Source organism: Vipera ursinii (genome assembly GCF_947247035.1).
Source record: "Vipera ursinii genome assembly, chromosome: 4".
In the NCBI taxonomy this organism is placed as follows: Eukaryota; Metazoa; Chordata; class Lepidosauria; order Squamata; family Viperidae; genus Vipera; species Vipera ursinii.
The window spans coordinates 90,359,720-90,379,132 of record NC_139514.1 but is presented as its reverse complement, the minus strand read 5'-3'; the positions used below and the strand labels follow the sequence as shown (position 1 = coordinate 90,379,132).

General features: G+C 39.4%; 1 protein-coding gene across 3 annotated transcripts in view; it reads right to left on the bottom strand.

Moving 5' to 3' along the window:
- The window catches only part of RASA3 (RAS p21 protein activator 3), a 139,745-nt gene that overhangs the window by 15,237 nt on the left and 105,095 nt on the right, over window positions 1-19,413 (bottom strand). For all 3 annotated transcript variants that reach the window (XR_014492481.1, XM_083362289.1, XM_083362290.1), the window contains 8 exons: window positions 14,065-14,144; window positions 10,855-10,959; window positions 10,394-10,550; window positions 8,651-8,799; window positions 6,430-6,544; window positions 5,395-5,469; window positions 2,739-2,862; window positions 611-717 (listed from right to left, as the gene is read on the bottom strand). Coding sequence is in view for 2 of the 3 variants with exons in the window: in XM_083362289.1 (XP_083218415.1) it covers window positions 611-717; window positions 2,739-2,862; window positions 5,395-5,469; window positions 6,430-6,544; window positions 8,651-8,799; window positions 10,394-10,550; window positions 10,855-10,959; window positions 14,065-14,144 (912 nt within the window). In the remaining variant the exon portion in view is untranslated. The remainder of the gene's footprint in view (window positions 1-610; window positions 718-2,738; window positions 2,863-5,394; window positions 5,470-6,429; window positions 6,545-8,650; window positions 8,800-10,393; window positions 10,551-10,854; window positions 10,960-14,064; window positions 14,145-19,413) is intronic.

The following is a 19,413-nucleotide window of genomic DNA, read 5'->3' as shown; positions in this document are numbered from 1 at the left end:
TTGGAAGTAGAACTTTTTTTTTTACTAAGAATACAAAGTAATATGCACATTTACAGAATTCCACAACTTGAATTTATGCTTTCAACATTTTTCTTTTTCAACAGCAACTTGCTGCACATTAATAAGATATATTTGAATTTGGAAGGAATTTTAAAACTAAATTCTTGTATATAAAGAAACAAACAAAAAATTATTTCTTCAGGTATGCAGATGAACAAGCTAATTTTCCTCATGAGTCATTTACTTAACTCTTGATTTTTCAACATTTTCGGCACTCACCCTTTTTATTTCTGCTGCTGGAAAAGTTGTCAATCTTATGGTAAACATTTCTTTTTCACATTTATCACCCTTTAGGAATGCCCATATATATGACATTTGGTACAAAGTGTAAACATTCATATTAATCTATTGTGTAAGATATTGTACATACTTAAGTATTGTCCATTTCAGCATTTGAATTGTAAAAAAAGTGATACAAATTATAACTTGTTACTAGCCAGATAAAATCTAAAATCCAAACAATGAAAAAGAGCAGCAGTAAAAAAGACAGGGCTTCAAAGCAGAAGACCTTCTGGGCTCGTCATTGACCTCCAGAAGCTGAAGTACTTACTGGGTGATGTGGTGTAAGATGAAAAAGGTTTGGAGAAAGAATTGCAGGAGCAAAGAATCTCAGAAAAATAAAGCTGCTTACTGCTGTGTACCTCACATCTGGGTCATCTATAATTTTAAAACAGAATACAAACGATCATGTTGTGATTCTACTCTCCAAATGATTCAGACGACCCCAAAAAGGAAAGAGTGATAGATGAAAACATCTTATTCAGCCCAGGGGAAAATGTTAAGGTGAACAATTGCTGGTAAAAAGATGGAGGGCTATCTGCAACCTGCTATTCAAATTCAGGTTTGTCAAAATAAGAGGAAACATCTGTATATAAGAGATGCATCTGCCCATGAAAACAAGAGATGAAGATGCTGAGAGCAATCTAAAAATAAGCTGAATACAGTGGCAATGGATAATTAAGAATTTTAGGTGGTAAAATAAGAAGAGTGAGGGTCAACAATATCCTTAATGACCAATATTTGAACATCTATTCTGATCACGTCTGTGGAAGTAACTGCAATTCATAATTTTCCTCTGCAGCCAAGGATATGCAACTATCATAAGTGAATGCATATTTTAATCTCCAAAATGAAGATATTTAGCAGTCTGGATAAAAATAAGGATAGCAAAAAAACACAAAACATAAAGGAAAGAACATAATCTTCCTCCTTCAACAGTAGCTTAAAGTCATACGGAATATTTTTCAGTTTCAGTGTGATGATGATATGATTTCTGTACTCCCTTTATAATTTTAGAACAATTATAAAGCAATTATAGATGTATTTACTGACTTCCCACAATCTTTCAGCTGAGATAATCTTTTCTCAGCTACATTCAGTTTAGAATTTACAATACTAGTAATGTCTTTTATGGCTTTTATATTATCTCAAAATTAGCCATCATCTCTTTCTTAATAGCTATCAAATTGCCCAAGTGGAAGACAATTGTTGTTAATGTTTATTTATTTGGGTCATTGATTAGCATAAGAATTAAAACTATAAAATTTTATAAGCCTCCCATTTGAAGTGTCATACTGACAACTAATGATCAAGTCTTCTTCTGTCATCAAAACACCCTGTAATAACATGGTACAATACTAGCAATTAGTTAAGAGCTATCAAGATCTGTCCAACCTTTGGACAAATTTATTCCTCCTTGATTAGTTCCTAGTAAAAATCCTTCCAGGGATATTTTTAATATTATTCACTTACCTTATTTGCTCACTGCCCCTTTTTTACTTTCCTCAGTGCACAGTTATTAGGATGAAAATGAGGAGAAAACCAATAGTCATCTAACAATAGTGTCATATTTATTAGAAGTTCAATATGCTTCCTGGATTTCTTTTTCCAGACCTTTTTTTCATCTTTTCTTTTTCCTTATGGAGTCCTGGTGGCCCAGGGGTTAGAATGCAGTACTGCAGGCTAACTCTGCTCATAATCTGGAGTTTGATCCTGACGGGGTTCAAAGTTGATTCAGCCTTCCATCCTTCCAAGGTCAGTAAAATGACGATCCAGATTGTTGAGGGCAATATGCGGACATTGTAAATGGCCCAGAGAGTGCTATAAAGCACTATAGAGTTGTATATAAGTCTAAGTGCTATTGCTATTTCTATTATCATGAGTACTAATTCTGAAGCTATATTTTCAATACTGTTTATGTATTTATAGTTTTTCGACTGTTAATTGACTTAGCAAAATAAGATTTAAGGGAAAAAACATCCCTTATATGTGAAAACATTGAGTACCTTTTTAAAATTTGATCTTCACCTGATAATCAAGTATAACTACTTTAAATATGTAATAATGTTGAGCTCCTACTGTATGTATATGAATATTAATTTTGACCATGATAGTACTGTTCTGCTAATTAATTTCTGAGCTTTCAAATATAAGATAGATCCATATATTATTAAAGTTTATACAAAATATATTATCTAAATAAGGTTGTGTAAACACACTACTGTAGCTTACAAGTAAGATAGAGAAAGTACATGTATATACAAATGTATACACATATCAGGAACATGTAGTAAAATGGTTTCACAACTGCAATGGTGATTAATTCTAAGAATGTACAAATAGATAATGTTCCAATTAGGTTAAACAGGAAAGCAAAAAATGTTTTAATTCTAGGTTACCTTGGAAACGTATAGCTGCTGATTCCCTCAATGAAAAAAAGATATCACACATCACTGTAGGACAACTGACCCCAGATTTTGTAATAACTGTGAAAATCCGATCTACGTACTGCCTAAGATTTTCCTAGAATGAAAGTGATGAGCATAAAATATTAATTCCAAAATAATTTCAGACCTTTAAAACATTGAACAAGATACATTTTAATTAATTTTCATATTAATGGTATTTGATTATCATACTCAATGCCATTACTTTAATACCATATTACCTACTTATTCTGGTATTTTTCAAAACACCACTTGTAAATATTTTTTCTAAAGGCTGAGGAAAATAAATAATAAATTGGTGATAGAAGAGTTTTTTTCCAGGTTCACAGTATTTAACATCGTCAATTCAGTTTGGGAAATATTTTTTTCTGAAAACCTTTGGAGTTATTATAAGCCAGTGTATGCAAGGGTTTATTTGATTAAAACAACACTTATGTAAGTTCTTCATAGCCACAATTAAAAATAGCTTCATAATCCAGAAAAACATTTCTGTCATTCCACGTATCTTAGTAAGTTTTCATTTAGGGTCGTCCCAGCTTCTGCCAACCTAGCAGTCCGAAAGCACGTAAAAATGCAAGTAGAAAAATAGGGACCACTACGGTGGGAAGGTAACAGCGTTCCGTGCGCCTTTGGCGTCTAGTCATGCCGGCCACATGACCATGGAGTCGTCCTCAGACAAGCGCTGGTTCTTCGGCTTTGAAACGGAGATGAGCACCGGCCCCTAGAGTCAGAAACGACTAGCACGCATGTGCAGGGGAACCTTTACCTTTTTATATGAAAGATTAAAAAATTCAAAATGAAACGAAGTATAAGAAAAAAAGAGGCTTTGTTTCAGATATTTTAAAACACATTTCAGTGAGAATCCATATACTTCTGACTGAATTTACAACAGATTATAACAGAATTGGAAGAGACCTTTGAGATCTTTTAGTCCAACTCCTGTTCAGGCAGGAGACCCTATATTATTTCAGATAAATGGTTGTCCAATCTCTTCTTAAAAACCTCCAGTGTTGGAGCACCCACAATTTCTGAAGACAAGCTGTTCCACTGATTAATTGCTCTAATTAACAGTAAATTTCTCCTTATTTCTACATGGTGGTAACATTAGGAAATGAAGCTGTGATTTTCATCTGATGATGATGATGTAATAAACCTGTACATTTAAACAGATGTTTGGATTCTGGCCAAATATGGTTCAGTCACAGTGAATTCAAATATTAAAAAGTTTTTTTAAAAAAAAATATTATGTTGTTATTTATTAAACTTGAGCACTGCCTGACTCTCAGTGATTCTAGGCAGTTCACAAAATAAGAATGCAGAAAAATAAGAATAAATAATAGAACAATAAAAACAAAGCAAAAGATGGCAACTATGAGAAACATTCTATATTATTCAGACCAGGCTTCAACCACTCTAGCCAAAAGCCTGGGCCAAGAGCCAGATCTTTAAGGCCCTCTGAAACACCCATTAATTCAAATTATTTTCAAAAATTTATTCACAAATATTTTTAAAACCATATCCCAACTATGATAAAAATGGTATTTGCCATGAATTTTTTGTCTTTGCTCAACTTATGTTACGGTCCTCTAGTGTTCCTTTATCTAACAAGAAAATTAATCAGATCGTTACTTCTTAATTTTTTATTTTGAAGTACTATAATTATATTCATTCATTCATTCATTCATACATTCATTCTTTCATTCAATTTACATAGCTGCCCATCTCACACGTGACTCTAGGAAGCACACACAATTAAAATAACAAAAGCAATCAAAACAATTAAAACCAAAAGCATTGAAATACATTTAAAAGTGTAAAAAACAAAAACATGAGAGTGCATTCTAAACTTCCAAAGAATATCATCGTATTTCCATGGATTCCCCAGGCCAATGACAAAACCAGGTTAACAGCCTTTCAGAAGGTCATATAAACTGTTTCTGAAATATTATTTGGCTATGTTATTACTTATTCTGTGTTATACCTTCATACATTTTTATTTTTAAATCTGAGTCTATGCCTTTACAATGTACTGTCTTTCTTACTTACGGTACATAAAACAGGAGATCTATTGCAAATCACTACTGAACTAAGACATCAGTAAGTAATTTAATTTAAAAATACTTACAAATGAGAATATTCCCATGTAGATGAATATAGATGAATTTACACGAAACCCCAAAATAGATTATAGTACTGTCTACAATACACACACATATATACCCTTACATGTATGGATAAATTTTGCTATTTGGATTTTGTGTGAATATTTTAGGTGCTTACTTCTAGAAGATGAACTAAGGGATGTCTCTGGTGGGATTCCATGCCAAAAAAATGGCCTGCCTGGCATCAAAAACTATTTTTCTCCTTTTGTTTTGTATTGAAATCTGGTAATATGTGAAACAATCTTTATGAAATATGAAAAACATCTGGACATTGGGATCAGTATCACTCTGCTGCAGAGAAGAGTAGCAAATTCATATGCTGATTATATTCCTACTGAAAACAATTATCTATTCCCATCTAGCTTACAACTGGTAACATATTTCAAGAAGCAATCATTTTCAGAAGTGAAAAACTGACTTTCTCCCCTACCAGCTGAACTACCTACCCTATTATTTTCCAAATTTTCAGCATCTTTCAACTTCACAGGATCAATTTCACAAGGTTTATGGAGCTGGCAGATCTGAGAGAAATAGGAAAGAGAATATATATTTGATATCAGTGTAGTGAATTACTTACCAGTAGGATTTGACATGTCTCAATTTTTAGATGGAATTTGTCCTACTGCAGTTGTTTTATAGAAATGAACTATCTGAAAACAATGTTCTTGCTTGCGTTCAATTTCTTATTTCTTATTATTTTGGCAATGACACTAATCATTTTTTTCCTGGAGTGAGAAGTTTACAAACCCACTGCAAATCTAATTTCCAGTACTGGCTAAAATGTAAATTCTATCCTTAACTGTGTTTAGTGACATTGCTAATGTGATGCATATGATGATTAAGGAAAATGAAATAAGGAGACAAATATTTAGGCTATAGAGAAAAGGTTCTCATTTGGAAATAAATGGTCCGCAAAAAGAAATGCAGTCATAGTTTTTAAACTGTTTCTCCAGTTTATTTAGTTAGTTAGTTAGTTATTCTATATATTAAAATTTATTAGCCATTCATTTCCAATGGACTCCAACGTTATCAATATCCTATCAAAGGAATACTTAAGGGGAAAAAAATCTCATTGTTTTGAATAAGACAAAATATGACATGGTGTCGCAAACTTTAATTTTTTTAAAAAAATAGCATAGATTATTGGCTAGCCATGACATTATCAACTCAGGAAAATGCTGAATCAACTAAAGGAAATATGTGGTTTGCTTATTTCTAACATTGGGAAAAAGACAAGACAACTGCAATATGGAGATAACAAGTATTTCCACAAATTTAAGAAAAAAAAACACTTTTCTGGATCTAAAAATAGGCAGCTATTTACACCAATTGCGTCTTTTGTATGTAGATTGAATTCTTTTTTTAGAAACAAGGGTTTACGTCTGTAACATACTGTTTATATGTTCTTGACTTGGTACATTGTTGATGGTCAAACAACCATAACAAGATATTGCATACTCTGCTAATAAAGGTGAGCTCACCTCATCAATAATAGGTTTCAGTGTGACTTGAAGATAATGCTTCCCTGCTAGTTTCATGGTTTCATCAATGCACTTGGAGGTTAATGAGTTTCCCCTAAAAATGGTGTTTGGATCTCTGAAAACAAACATTTTTTTAATCATTTAGTCTTCTTATAACAAACTTTTAAGAAAAGAATTGCAGGACTTACAGGAATATAAGGCCTATTAAAAAGGACTAATCATAGTGTAAATACCAATAATGGTTATCAGCCTCAGACTTCTGAAAGGAAGGAGGCCATCATAGTTTGCTGGGCACTGATTGCTCTTGGGCAGCCAATCAATTGGCATCTCCATAAAAAGTTTAATGTGGGTATTGCAAGGCATGTGAAAAACCTATCAGCAACAAACATTTCAGAGATTTCTGGAACATCCCATTTCTTCTCTGTACCATCCTATCTTCCTGTTCTAATGGACTTGTTTGAACTAGTACCAGACAAAATTGGAGTCAAATCACATCTGGAGCATTACAAAACAATTGAAACAAACTCACTAGCATGGTCCTAAAAAGAAACGGAATAGTAGGTTGTGCATATATTTAGCACTGATCTTTTCAACACCCATCAGAGCATCTTGCAGTGCAAAACAATGCCTCTCTGGCATTAAGATCTGCAGGAGAGATCTTCTTGAAATGCCCCATTGTCACAGGCTTACTATCATATGGGAGAGTTTTCTCCTACAAAGTCTCAAGTTATAGAAGGCACCGTGCAACATGTGTGCTCTCCAGACCCTCAGCTTATAAAAAATCCATAAAGGAATAGCTCCTTTGCCAGGCTTTTAATCATTTCCTTATTTTGGTACAGGCAGTCCACAACTTACCACTATTCATTTAGAGACCATTCAAAATTACAATGGCACTGAAAAATGTGACTTACAATTATACCTCACACTTATGAGGTTGAGTCAGCCTTCCACCCTTCCAAGATTGGTAAAATGAGGACCCAGATTGTTGGGAGCAATGTGCTGACTCTGTAAACCACTTAGAGAGGGGGCTGTAAAGCACTGTGAAGTGCTATAATAAGTCTAAGTGCTATTGCTATTATGACGGTTGCAGCATTTCCAGTCACATTTACAAGAGCTGCAGAGTCCTGGAGTCACGTGATCTCCATTTGCCATCTTCCCAGCTGACTTCCAACAAGCAAGGTCAATGGGGAAAACTGGATTTGCTTAATAGCCACATGATTTATTTAACTGCAGTGATTCACTGAACAACCTTCACAAAAATACCATAAAATTCTGGTCCCAATTCTGATTGTAAGTCTAGGATTGCCTGCATTCATTAGGTTTTTAATCAGCTGTATCATGTTTTAAAAATTTATTAGCAATTGTAAGTGCTGATTTGAATAGAAAGGCAGAGAAAATTTTAAATGAATTAATAAATAAACTAGAACAGCTGTTCTTCTGTTAAGCCTGGTCAGCAAAGCCCAGGATTCTTCTAGAAAAGCAGGTAATTGAACAGGGTAATTATTTTAGTGCAGTAGCTACCTATAAGCTGATAAGTCTATAATTCATAGTGTTAAGAATGAATCTGTAGGGAAGTAAATGTAGAAGATAAATGAGTATCCAGGCTTCATATCTGGCTGCAAAACAAAGAAATACTCAGTACTGCAGCTTGGTACAATCCGTCTCTACCAGATTTGCATTTTGTCCTTAATCCATGGATATTGTATCTGGTATCAGAATTTCTCCTTATAATAAACACATGAAGCAAGTTACAAGGTATTTAATGAAACAGGATATATCCTACTATTCTTCTGTGTGCTCTTTTAGCTACATTTTAGGGGAAAATAGTTGCCAGGGTATCTTAAGGCTACCGATCTCCTTGTAAAACTATTCTGCCGAGTGGTGAAAATAGCATAAGCATTTTAGCTATGAAGCTTTAGGGCAAAATATTGGCCCTGCTTTCTTTTAAAAAAAAAACAAACAACAATCCTCATCTTTATACCATTCATCAGCCCAAATGTTCATATGATGCAATTCTGTTCCTGTCTTTATTGCCAGACTAACATAAATCTGTATTAACTACAATTACAACTTTTTTATGCTGAAAATGCTTGCGATGGAATCCTTATCGAAAGTGAATTTGGAAAATCAAAGGCCCATTTGTCCTTATGCATGACTTTCCAAAAAATCGTTATTGGCTGCTGAGTAACTCTTTTTACAATAAATGCAGTATTGTACTTACTGAGTTCTTTTTATTTCTGCATTTGCAATTGCACTAATGAAAGGCACAATTTTGCCGCAGTGGAGGAAGAGTCGAACCAGAGGTATGGCTGCCTCCTGTTTTTCTCTGCAGACTTCACCCAGTATATGGGCAGTTGATGCTGAAACAGGCTAAACAGAGAAAACCAAAAACTTTTAAATGGAGGCTTCCCTGAAAGAGTGTTCGAATGAACTCCTGACAAATTCTTAAGAGCAGTGTCCATTTACATAGAAACCTATGACACAATGTATCGAGCTCTAATTATATATGTGTGTGCATATCTATCATATTTCTTTCATTAAATGTCAGCTTTTAGTTAACTGGAATTACGAAAGGAAACTTGTATTTGGGGCAGTTATCAATTTAAGATATGCTATCTATAACTACATTTACTCCTTATTTTATCCCAGTTTGTGTTTATGAGATGAAGACTTTGCCTTGGTTGATATGCTGTATTAAGCCATAATGCACAAATTAACATTATGTGTAAACCAAACAACTATTGCTTTTTCAATAAAATTTGGTAAAAATAAATGTTTAATGGAATAGGTTATCCCAGTTTCTGATTTTTTTAAAATCAAAGTTGCTACAATATGTCAATATGAGGTTTACACTGCATTTCTTCTGTGAAGAAAGGAAATTAATATTTCATGAAAGAAAGCTGAGAGTTAGAAGAGATCTGACAAAGGTTTAGAGATCATGGGGACAGGTCACTCAAAATATTACAGGAGAAACCTGGCTCATTAAGAAGAATACAAAGGAAGCATTGACCCTTGACCACCTGAAGAAATGACCAAATCACAAGTTCACAAGAAGCTATGCAGGGCATCTTCTCAAAGAACAGCAAGAATGCTAAACAGAATAGAGAAAAGGCTATTTGACTGTTAGATTTAAAATCTAGTTTCTGATACAGAAATATAACTCTGCCTAGCAGGTCGCATGTAACTTGTATGTTATGCAGGGTTGCACTAAGTTAATTTTTCTCAAACTTTCTGTAATTGTCAACCAGTACATTAATGTTCAGGAAAATGTGGAGACTGCCCATTGAAAACACCTCCTCCTAATGATTTTTCTCCAATTGGAATTATGTTTTTTGACAAATAAGTTAATGACCATAGATGTGTTTGGATATCCTTTTATATCCTTTTAATTTTTCGAAAGATTTTTCAGCTATCATTTTTTTTACTGCAATGAAATACTTCATGCAGGATATCAGCAGCCTATTGATGAGCCAATGGATCAACTATTGGAGAAAGTTGGGGAGGTGATTGTTTTCCCACAGTTTACAGAGGGAATACAGAAGGAGATAGAATACCCAAAGTGAAATACTATCAGGAAACGGAAAATAGGAAGTGATCAGATGTTCCCCTTCTAGGCCCTACTCAAGGAATAACTGCAGTGCAGAGATAAAATCACTAGTTTCTCATTGCTAGTAAGTAGAGGAATCCAGAGATTAAAGTGGAACCACTGAAGTCTTTTTCTCTTATTCCAATGATCCTGGTCAAGACTGTTGCTTCTCACAGTCAAATTATATTGGGGACACAATCATCATAAATAAGATTATTCCCTGCACATTTGCTCCAGAGGAGGCAGAAAAGGCATATTTCAGCATCTGACTTCTAATTTGTTAATTAGTAAGGAGCTCATGTTTGCAGAAAGCTTTACATCCGACGGTTTATTGTAAAATGATAAATATTTATAAGAAGTTAAGAATGGAAAAATTACCTCAACATCTGCAGATTTTAATAAGAGGTCTCTAAGGGGGTTGTAATGCTCTGGAAGAAAGACATGGTCTTCTGTGTAAACCACATTTAACCGCAAAGAACCTAGGTCATCAGGTTTCAATGTTTTGTTGCCATTAACTCTAGGCTGCAGGAAATACCTAACAAAGGAGAGAAACATAAAACAGCTTCTAAAACTATATATAGATTGTATTGCATAGGCCTTTCTTCCCAGTATTATGAAAGAGTCTATAAATCTTTCTTCATGTCTTTTCGTTTTTAGGTGGCTAAACACATTGTGGTTGTGATGACATGTATTTCTACATAAAACTGGATTGGATAGGTAGGAGAAGGATTTTTTTTAAAAAAGATAAGAAATCAATTGTGACAGGGAACAAAATTGTTCTGAAACAAGTTATAAAGAAATACAAATAAAAACTAAAATGGTTTAATAAAATAGAGTACCATGCTTCATAACAGCTGGACTGTCGAAGAAATTTGAGTGGCAGCCTCAACTCTCCCAGAAATTCATCTCCAAACTTCAAGTTGCTTGCATTCCAAAGATCAACTCTGTAACAGAATAAAAGACAGAATGAGGGACAGAAGAACAAACTCTTTTTCTTCCTCTTTAATACTTTCATTTCCATCCTCTCCAAACAAATACAAACCAAAAATTACCTAATTAACCAACTAACCAACTCCAAGTCAAAGCAAACAGAAGAGTACTGCTATGTTAACCGATAACTCATTTTTAGGCTGACACAGTAAAAAGACTTGAAGCTGTTTTTCTATCAACTGAGAAGATCAGTAAAGAAATAATAATCTGATTTCAGCATGTGATAAACATATAGAAATGGATTAATGTAATCCGTGTTCACAACACAATGTTTTGGCTATGTATTTGTTCCCATTTCTTCCTGCTGTTTAAATCTACATGTTTAGGTTGTAAGATCATAATGTTTGTAGCAATAAGTTCATATTAAATTGATGTGACATACTAGTGAGCTTTGAAAGGAGGGCCATCCTGTTTTCAAAGTATCCAAATATAGCATTGCTCAACTGATAATCTTGAAGCTAGTCTAGTGTTACTTACAGTAAGCTTATAGGAGGGTTAGGTTTAGAGTTAGACAAACCTTTTGAACTACCATTATCTTTGCTGTAACAAAACACTCACCAGTCCTATTCATGCAAAAAGAAAATAAAGCACTAATGCCCTCTGTCCATATTTTTCTGTACATGGTGTTTGCTCGAATTTCATTGTTTGGAAAAAAAATTTAAGAGCTTGCTATGAGTCAAAGGAACTTTGATTAAAAAGAAACCTTTTAAAAAGGCACTGAAATCCTTACAAAATTTCTTCTCAGCCTCTTTGTCATCATTTTTCTGTTATACTTAAAAGTTTCTGTAAATTGCTAAGGTGAAATTATACTGTCAGTAATCAGGCAACTTCCCCAATAGCTCTGACTGAGGTTAAATATTATAAGAGGGAATGGATTAGATGTGGTAAGTTCTAAATGCGTACAGGAAAAGAGAATAATTACTGGCATTAGGAGATGGAAGGTGGTATATAAGAAGCAATCTTCAAAATACAAATTCTGAATTATTTCAAATAAACTGGAACAGAGCCAGAAACAAATTCAACTCCACCAACAGACAGTACTATAAAAACTGAGGGGAAACAGTTTCAAAGTGGAACAAACTACCGGTGTAGAAATGCCCTAACTGTCCAAGGAGGAAAAGCAAGGGTAGCAAATAAAAAGGCACCGCTACTTCCATTGATTGCTGATTTTATCAATAATGCAGGACAAACAAAAAGGAGGATATCTTTAAAAGGTCTTAATAGGGAACTTACCTTGTATCTTATACTATCAACAACTTCCAACTTAAAGAGCCTTGGTGGAGCAGTGGGCTAATGCCTCCTTAAGTAACACCAGCTGCCTGCAATTAGTGCAGGTTCGCATCCCACCAGGCTCAAGGTTGACTCAGCCTTCCATCCTTCCGAGGTAGGTAAAATGAGGACCCAGATTGTTGGGGGCAATAAGCTGACTTTGTAATAATGCTGCTTGGGGGCCCCCGAAAGCCCTAATAAGCAGGCATATACATAGAATGAAGGCTATTGCTAAGCACAATGATTTGTGCTTAGAGTGTAAGCAGCCCTGAGTCTTCGGAGAAGGGCGGGATATAAATGGGATTTTAAAAAAAATCAGTATAAAGATGGCCTTTGGGTTATGACTACAATTCAGCAATAAATTAAAGTTACTACAGTGCTGAAGGAGAGGAACTTACAACTGGTCCTTGGAATTCTGGCCTTCAGTGTCCCTGCAGTCATGTGATCACAATCCATGTGCTTAGTGCCCAGTTTGTGAATAAGTCTCAAAAAGTCATGATTTCCAACATTCCTTGATGTCTTCTCATAAGAAAAGTCAATGGGGAAGTTGTCAGGGAGTCGGAAGTTGCTCCAGCTCCCATGTTTTTTTTTAATCCATCCACACTCCATAGTGCTGGCCTGCAGCACCCCTGTCCGCCCTCCTGCACTACTTGTTGGCCTGCTTGCCTCTTCCTACTTAATGATCTGTGAAATCCAGTCCCAATTGTACAGACATTTTAAAGAAAACTGTATTGTCAGGTTAACTCTGGAAGCTCACTCAACTCTTATTTTGGAAAGTAAGTAAGATTTTGCATCTCAGAACTCTGTAACATTTAAGAATTTGTTGCTAAGTTCCATTTCTCTCCCCTCCCACCCTTTCCCTTCTGAGAGCACTTCCACATTCCTTGGCTCTCCAACATCACTAATGTGGGAACACATGGCCCAGAGTTGCTTTCAAACTGGCACAGAATTATAAGCTACCATGATGTCAAAATTATGATATGACATTATCATATCAATGAAGTTACAGTGTACTTGAGTCATGATATTTAAGTCATTTGTTATTATTTACCATGTGGATGCCCATGGTGCTACTAGCTCATTTTTCAAGGAAGAGGTACTTCATTTGCACACTGGGGATAATGGGATTCAACCCATCAAACCTTAAGTATCTTAAGTTTAAGTTTTAAGTTTAAGTTTTTATTTAATTTATATACCGCCCTTCTCCTTGGTGGGGACTCAGGGCGGTTCACAGGGCATATATAAAAAAGACAATACAAAAATTAAAAAAGATTAAACCCATGCCCAGTTAAAAACAGTGAACAAGTCTAAAACAACTATTAAAACCCATCCCCGTCAGGCCAGACCAGCTATTTCAAATAGGTGGGTCTTCAGGTCACGACGGAAAGTTCGGAGGTCTGGTGCCATCCGGAGCTCCACCGGCAGTTGGTTCAGGAAAGTTTTCTTTAGCTTTTATATTCTCTTATTTCTAACAGCCTTGCATGTCACTTGATTTGACTTACATCGACATCATTTGGGAACTACGATATGAATACTTTTTAAAAATCATTTCTGAACCTGCTCCTTATGAACATTGCTGAAAAGGATTTGGTACAGTTTTAAGAAACTTGGTAGAAAATAAAAAGTGTTTTCCTCTTTGCTTTTATTCCTTCTTTCAAACCCAGATATTTTTCTTGATAGATAAAAAATAAGGGGGAGTGAAGAAAGAAATCAGCTTTCAGTGTCAAAAGAATGTTTATGGTTGGTTAAAGAGCATTCAGATTTTTAAAAAGATGTATAAAGAATTTTACCTGATTTCCATCTTGTCAACTTCATCAGCATCTTCAATTTCAAAGTGAGATTTTTTGCTATAGCTGCTTGGCCTAGTAATCTAGTGCAAATAGGATTTAGTTTAATTGTATTAAACTCCAACCTCTTTAGATAATGCTTTTATAAGCATACATATTAAGTTGCATCACATTTTGTAGTGCAAATTACCCATAACTGTTTTAATAAAGATATATTGCAAACCATTGAAATAGTCTGTATTTGTATACCACTGACTCATTTAAAATACTAAAAGGATCATTCCTATACTTGGCAAATGCGATTATTACACTTGTATTTGGTATTATTCACTTGCAAAATACTGCATATTTTTCAGAGTTTTAAAATATTGCAGAAAAAATCAATTTCATTTAACAGAAAAATAAAGAGCTAGTTTTATTTAGAAATGAAACAAAAGCAAATTAAATGTTATTGCAGAGTATAATGCAACATCAGCAAATGAATTACAATTTTATTACTTTTTATATAGCCATAATTCAAATGTGTTATTCTATTATACTCCGTTTGTGTGCCAAATATATTGGTCATTCACGCCTTTATTCTAAGACAACTTTTAATGATGACATAAATCAGAACATGACAATGTAAAATTTATGGTTCATGCCTGGTCGATCCATTCCATTTCTCTCTTGTTTTTAATAGGTAACATTGCAGGCAGGTCTCAGCAGGGTGATTTACAGAGGAGATCTTAATTGGAATTGGAATTCCCCCCCTAACTAATAATCTATGCTCATTGGTTTTTTCTTAAGTCCAATGTGTGTGATAGACCTTTCCGTCTTTTAGGACTAGTATTTGAAGACAGCAATGGGTATGACAGAGTATGGATGCCAGCCCTCCACACATTTATTTATTTATTTATTTATTTATTAGTTTTTATAAACCGCCCTTCTCCCGAGGGACTCGGGGCGGTGTACAGAGGAAGGGAAGGTATACAGATCGAACAATAAAATAATAAGAAACACTAATGCACACAAACTGGGACCCCAATTAACGCTATCATGCCAGGCCAGCCTGCTGGAACAAAAAAGTTTTTAAGTCGCGACGGAAGGTACGGAGGTCAGGGGCCATCCGGATTTCGGTAGGTAAGGTGTTCCAGAGGGCTGGCGCACCCACTGAGAATGCCCTCCCCCTGGGGGCCACCAGCCGACATTCCTTGAGCGGTGGCACCCTGAGGAGGCCCTCTCTGTGGGAGCGCACAGGACGGTGGGGTGCTGACATCGGCAGAAGGTGCTCCCGTAGGTAGTCCGGACCCATGCCATGTAGGGCTTTGAATGTCATTGTTAGCACCTTGAACTTCACACGGAAGGCAACCGGAAGCCAGTGCAGCGCACGGAGGAGAGGTGTGATATGGGAGTATCGGGAGGCTCCCAAGAGTGTCCGTGCCGCCGCACTTTGCACCAGTTGAAGCTTCCGAGTGGATCTCAAGGGCAGCCCCATGTAGAGAGCGTTACAATAGTCTAGGCGAGATGTCACAAGGGCATGGGTGACTGTACGTAAGGAATCCAGGTCTAGATAAGGCCGTAGTTGGCGAACTAGTCGAACCCGGGAGAAGGCCCCCTTGGTCACAGCTCCAATGTGGTCTTCCAGGGAGAGCTGCGAGTCTAGGAGGACACCCAGGTTGCGGGCCCTATCAGCCGGGGGAAGTAACTTGTCCCCAATGTTAAGCAGTGGGACGTTCTGACTCTCCTGGCTTGCCGGTACGTACAGCCATTCAGTCTTGTCCGGGTTCAGTTGAAGCCTGTTTCTCCCCATCCATTCCCGGACCGCTTTCAGGCAGCGGGACATCACGTCTAGGGCATCACTGATATTGTTAGGAGTTGAGATAAAAAGCTGGGTGTCATCAGCATACTGATGGTACCCTACTCCAAAACTGCGAATGATCTCACCCAGCGGTTTCATGTAGATGTTGAACAGGAGAGGCGAGAGGACCGACCCCTGAGGGACTCCGCAAGCGAGAGGCCTCGGGGTCGACCTCTGTCCCCCTGTCAGCACCGACTGCGAGCGACCCTGGAGAAAGGAGGAGAACCAACGTAGAACCGTGCCTCCCACTCCCAGTCCCCTGAGGCATCGCAGCAAGATACCATGGTCGATGGTATCGAAAGCCGCCGAGAGGTCTAATAAGACTAGGACAGAGGAATAGCCCCTGTCCCGGGCTCTCCAGAGATCATTCATCAGAGCGACCAATGCCGTCTCCGTGCTGTAGCCCGGCCTGAAACCCGATTGGTACGGGTCTAGATAAACCGCTTCATCCAGGATCTGAGGAAGTTGGTGCGCCACCACGCTCTCAACAACCTTCGCAAGGAAGCGAAGATTGGAGACTGGACGAAAGTTATTCAAAGAGGATGGGTCCAAGGTGGGCTTCTTGAGGAGAGGTCTCACCACCGCCTCCTTCAAGGTGGTGGGGAAGTGACCCTCACTCAGAGAAGCAGAGATGACCGCTAGGAACCAGCCTCGTGTCGCCTCTCGAGCTGTATAGGCCAGCCAGGAAGGGCACGGGTCCAGTAAGCATGTGGAGGAGCTCAACCTTCTCATAATCCTGTCCACTTCCTTAGGAGTTACAGGATCAAATTCTTCCCAGATGACGTCGACAAGACTGTCCATGTCTTGTTCTTCCATCTCAGCCCAGTTGGAGTCCAGACCAGTTCGAATCTGAGCGATTTTATCCAGCAGATATTGACCAAATTCCTCGGCTCGACCCTGCAAGGGTTCCTCCCTCACCTCTTGGTTTAATAGGGAGCGAGTCACCCTGAACAAGGCAGCCGGGCGATTATCTGCGGACGCGATGAGGGTGGAAAAGTAGTTGGATTTTGCCACCCTTATCGCAGCGAGATAAGACCTGGTGAGGATTCTTAGTCGCAATCGGTCGGATTCGGATCGACTGGACCTCCAACGGCTCTCTAGGCCCCGTCTCCGACGCTTCATCTCCCGGAGCTCCTCGGTGAACCATGGGGCTCGCTGGGATCTGCGCCGGGTCAGAGGCCGCAAGGGTACAACTCGGTCCAGAGCCTCCGTGGCTGCCTTTTCCCAGGCTTCCACTAAGGCTTCTGCCGAGCTGTGAGCATGGGGTGCATGCGAGTCCCTAAGCGCTGCCTGGAACTTATCAGGGTCCATTAGGCGCCTAGGGCGGTACCATCTGACTGGCACCGTGCACCCACGGTGGGGGGTGGCAAGGGGGAAGTCTAGCCGCAGGAGGTGGTGATCGGTCCATGACAGGGGCGTAATAGTTGTGGCACCCCCACCGACATCATCACGCCACCGTCCAGACAAGAACACCAAGTCTGGGTTGTGGCCTCTCTCATGAGTCGGCCCAGAAATTATTTGCAGCAGGTCCATGGCCGTCATGGAAGCCATGAACTCCCGGGCCAGTTTGGACGATCCTCCCAGGGACGGTAGATTAAAGTCGCCCAAGACCATGAGTCTTGGGAATTCAACCACCAACCCTGAGAGGACATCGAGTAGCTCGGGTAGGGCCGCCGCTGCACGATTAGGTGGTAGGTACGCCAGCAGCAGACCCAACTGCGCCCCTGGGCCGAATCTCAGTAGGAGAGACTCACACCCGACCATCTGAGGGACGGTGGTCTCTCGCGGGCTAAGGGATTCCCTGATGATAACTGCCACTCCCCCGCCCCTCCCATGAGCCCGGGGCTGGTGCAGTACCTGGAAACCTGGCGGGCAGAGGTCTACCAGAGGAACACCCCCCTCTGGGCCCAGCCAGGTTTCCGTGATGCAGGCCAGGTCCGCATGCTCACTCTCCACTAGGTCACGAATGAGGTGAGCTTTGTTAGCTGCGGACCTTGCATTCAGGTAGACCAGCCTTAGCATGGGAGGGTGCGCACCTTTGCTCCCGGGTCCTCCGGGGGAGAACAGAGGGTCGGAGCGTCTCACCGCCTGTACAGAGCGGAGATGACACTCCCGGTGACGATACGGCCCTCTGTCTGTGCACCTTCTGCCATTCCCCACCATCCTAGGGATGGGACGTTTGTCAGTACGCCACTGGGTGTTATCGGCGACTGGTCCTCGTTGTACGCCGTCGCGAACGGCCGTGGGCCTGGCATGCGTTATGGTGGCTGGAAGGCGTGCCTTTCCCGCACAACCATAGTCTCCTCCCTCCCCCCTCCCTAACCCCACAAAAAACTTAACTAAGAACTTAATCAGGGGCCTCTTGTTGGGCTTATGCTGGAGGCCCCTGACCCTGCCTGGCCATCTCTCAGAGGCCCAGTGGTTGGGTCCGTCATCAAGATTGGATGTGATGCAGGCGGGTCGCACCCAGGAGAGTGGGGAACCCCTGAGGGCGTGCAGTGCTATGCTAGAGTATTGAACGAGCATAGTCACAGGTGGTTCCGGGAAGGCTGTCCCCCGGATGGTGAATTTGCAGGAGGGTCGAGTCGGGTAGGTGCGTATCTGGATCGTCGCCCTGCCACTGCCACTTGGCCGGGCGAACCCCCAGAAGCAGGCCACTCCTCATCCTCTCACGATGGGTTGTGTCTCTGCTTCCGGAGGTGGTCCAGAACGTACTCTGGGTGAGGCATACCCCATAGAGCTCTCACCTCTATGGGGTAGCAGGTGTAAGGCCCAGCCACTCTGCCACTGTGGCTAGCACCCAGGCCCGTTATGTCCTGTGGGGAGAGAATGGGCAAAGATGGGTGAGAGTGGGCAGAAGGCAGGATGGAGGGATCCATTAATTGGCGTCAGCTCCGGTGGTTCAGCCGCCCCAAACAGTTCTCTCCCTGATCCTCTGGGCGTTGCTCCCGGCCTATTGATTGAGGACCGTCCAGAGCGTGGTCTCCCAGAGGTACGGGAGTCCCTGGTGTCATGCCCCTGGTGTTGCATTTATCAATTTTGCAGAATACTTTCATTCACCTTAACAATCACTGAGGTAGGACTGATGTAGCTCCATGCGCATCTACTTGTATTACAAATCCTGCTCTTGTATGTTAAATCCTATAGTCTAAATCCTTTTTTGTGTTAAATCAAAAATGACATATTTTCAAGTGGCCTGAGGTCAAAATTCTGAAGAACAATGGCAAAAGATATGAGCAGGAATCAAGGAAGCATGCAAGCAAAGCACCTAAGTTATTTGAAGGTAAAACAAATATTTCTCTTACACACTGGATAACATAATGACTGAGAATTCATTACAAGCAATTCCCGCTGCCTTTTCCCCCAAAGATTTATGATTCATGGCAAATGAAATCTGGACCTAAGTGTTGTGATTCAGGGTCAGCCTGCGGGTTCGGCAGTTGGGTCGGACGACTCAGAGGAGGAGGAGGGGGGTGTTGAAGAGCTTGCTGATGATGGCCTTGAGGCTCCGC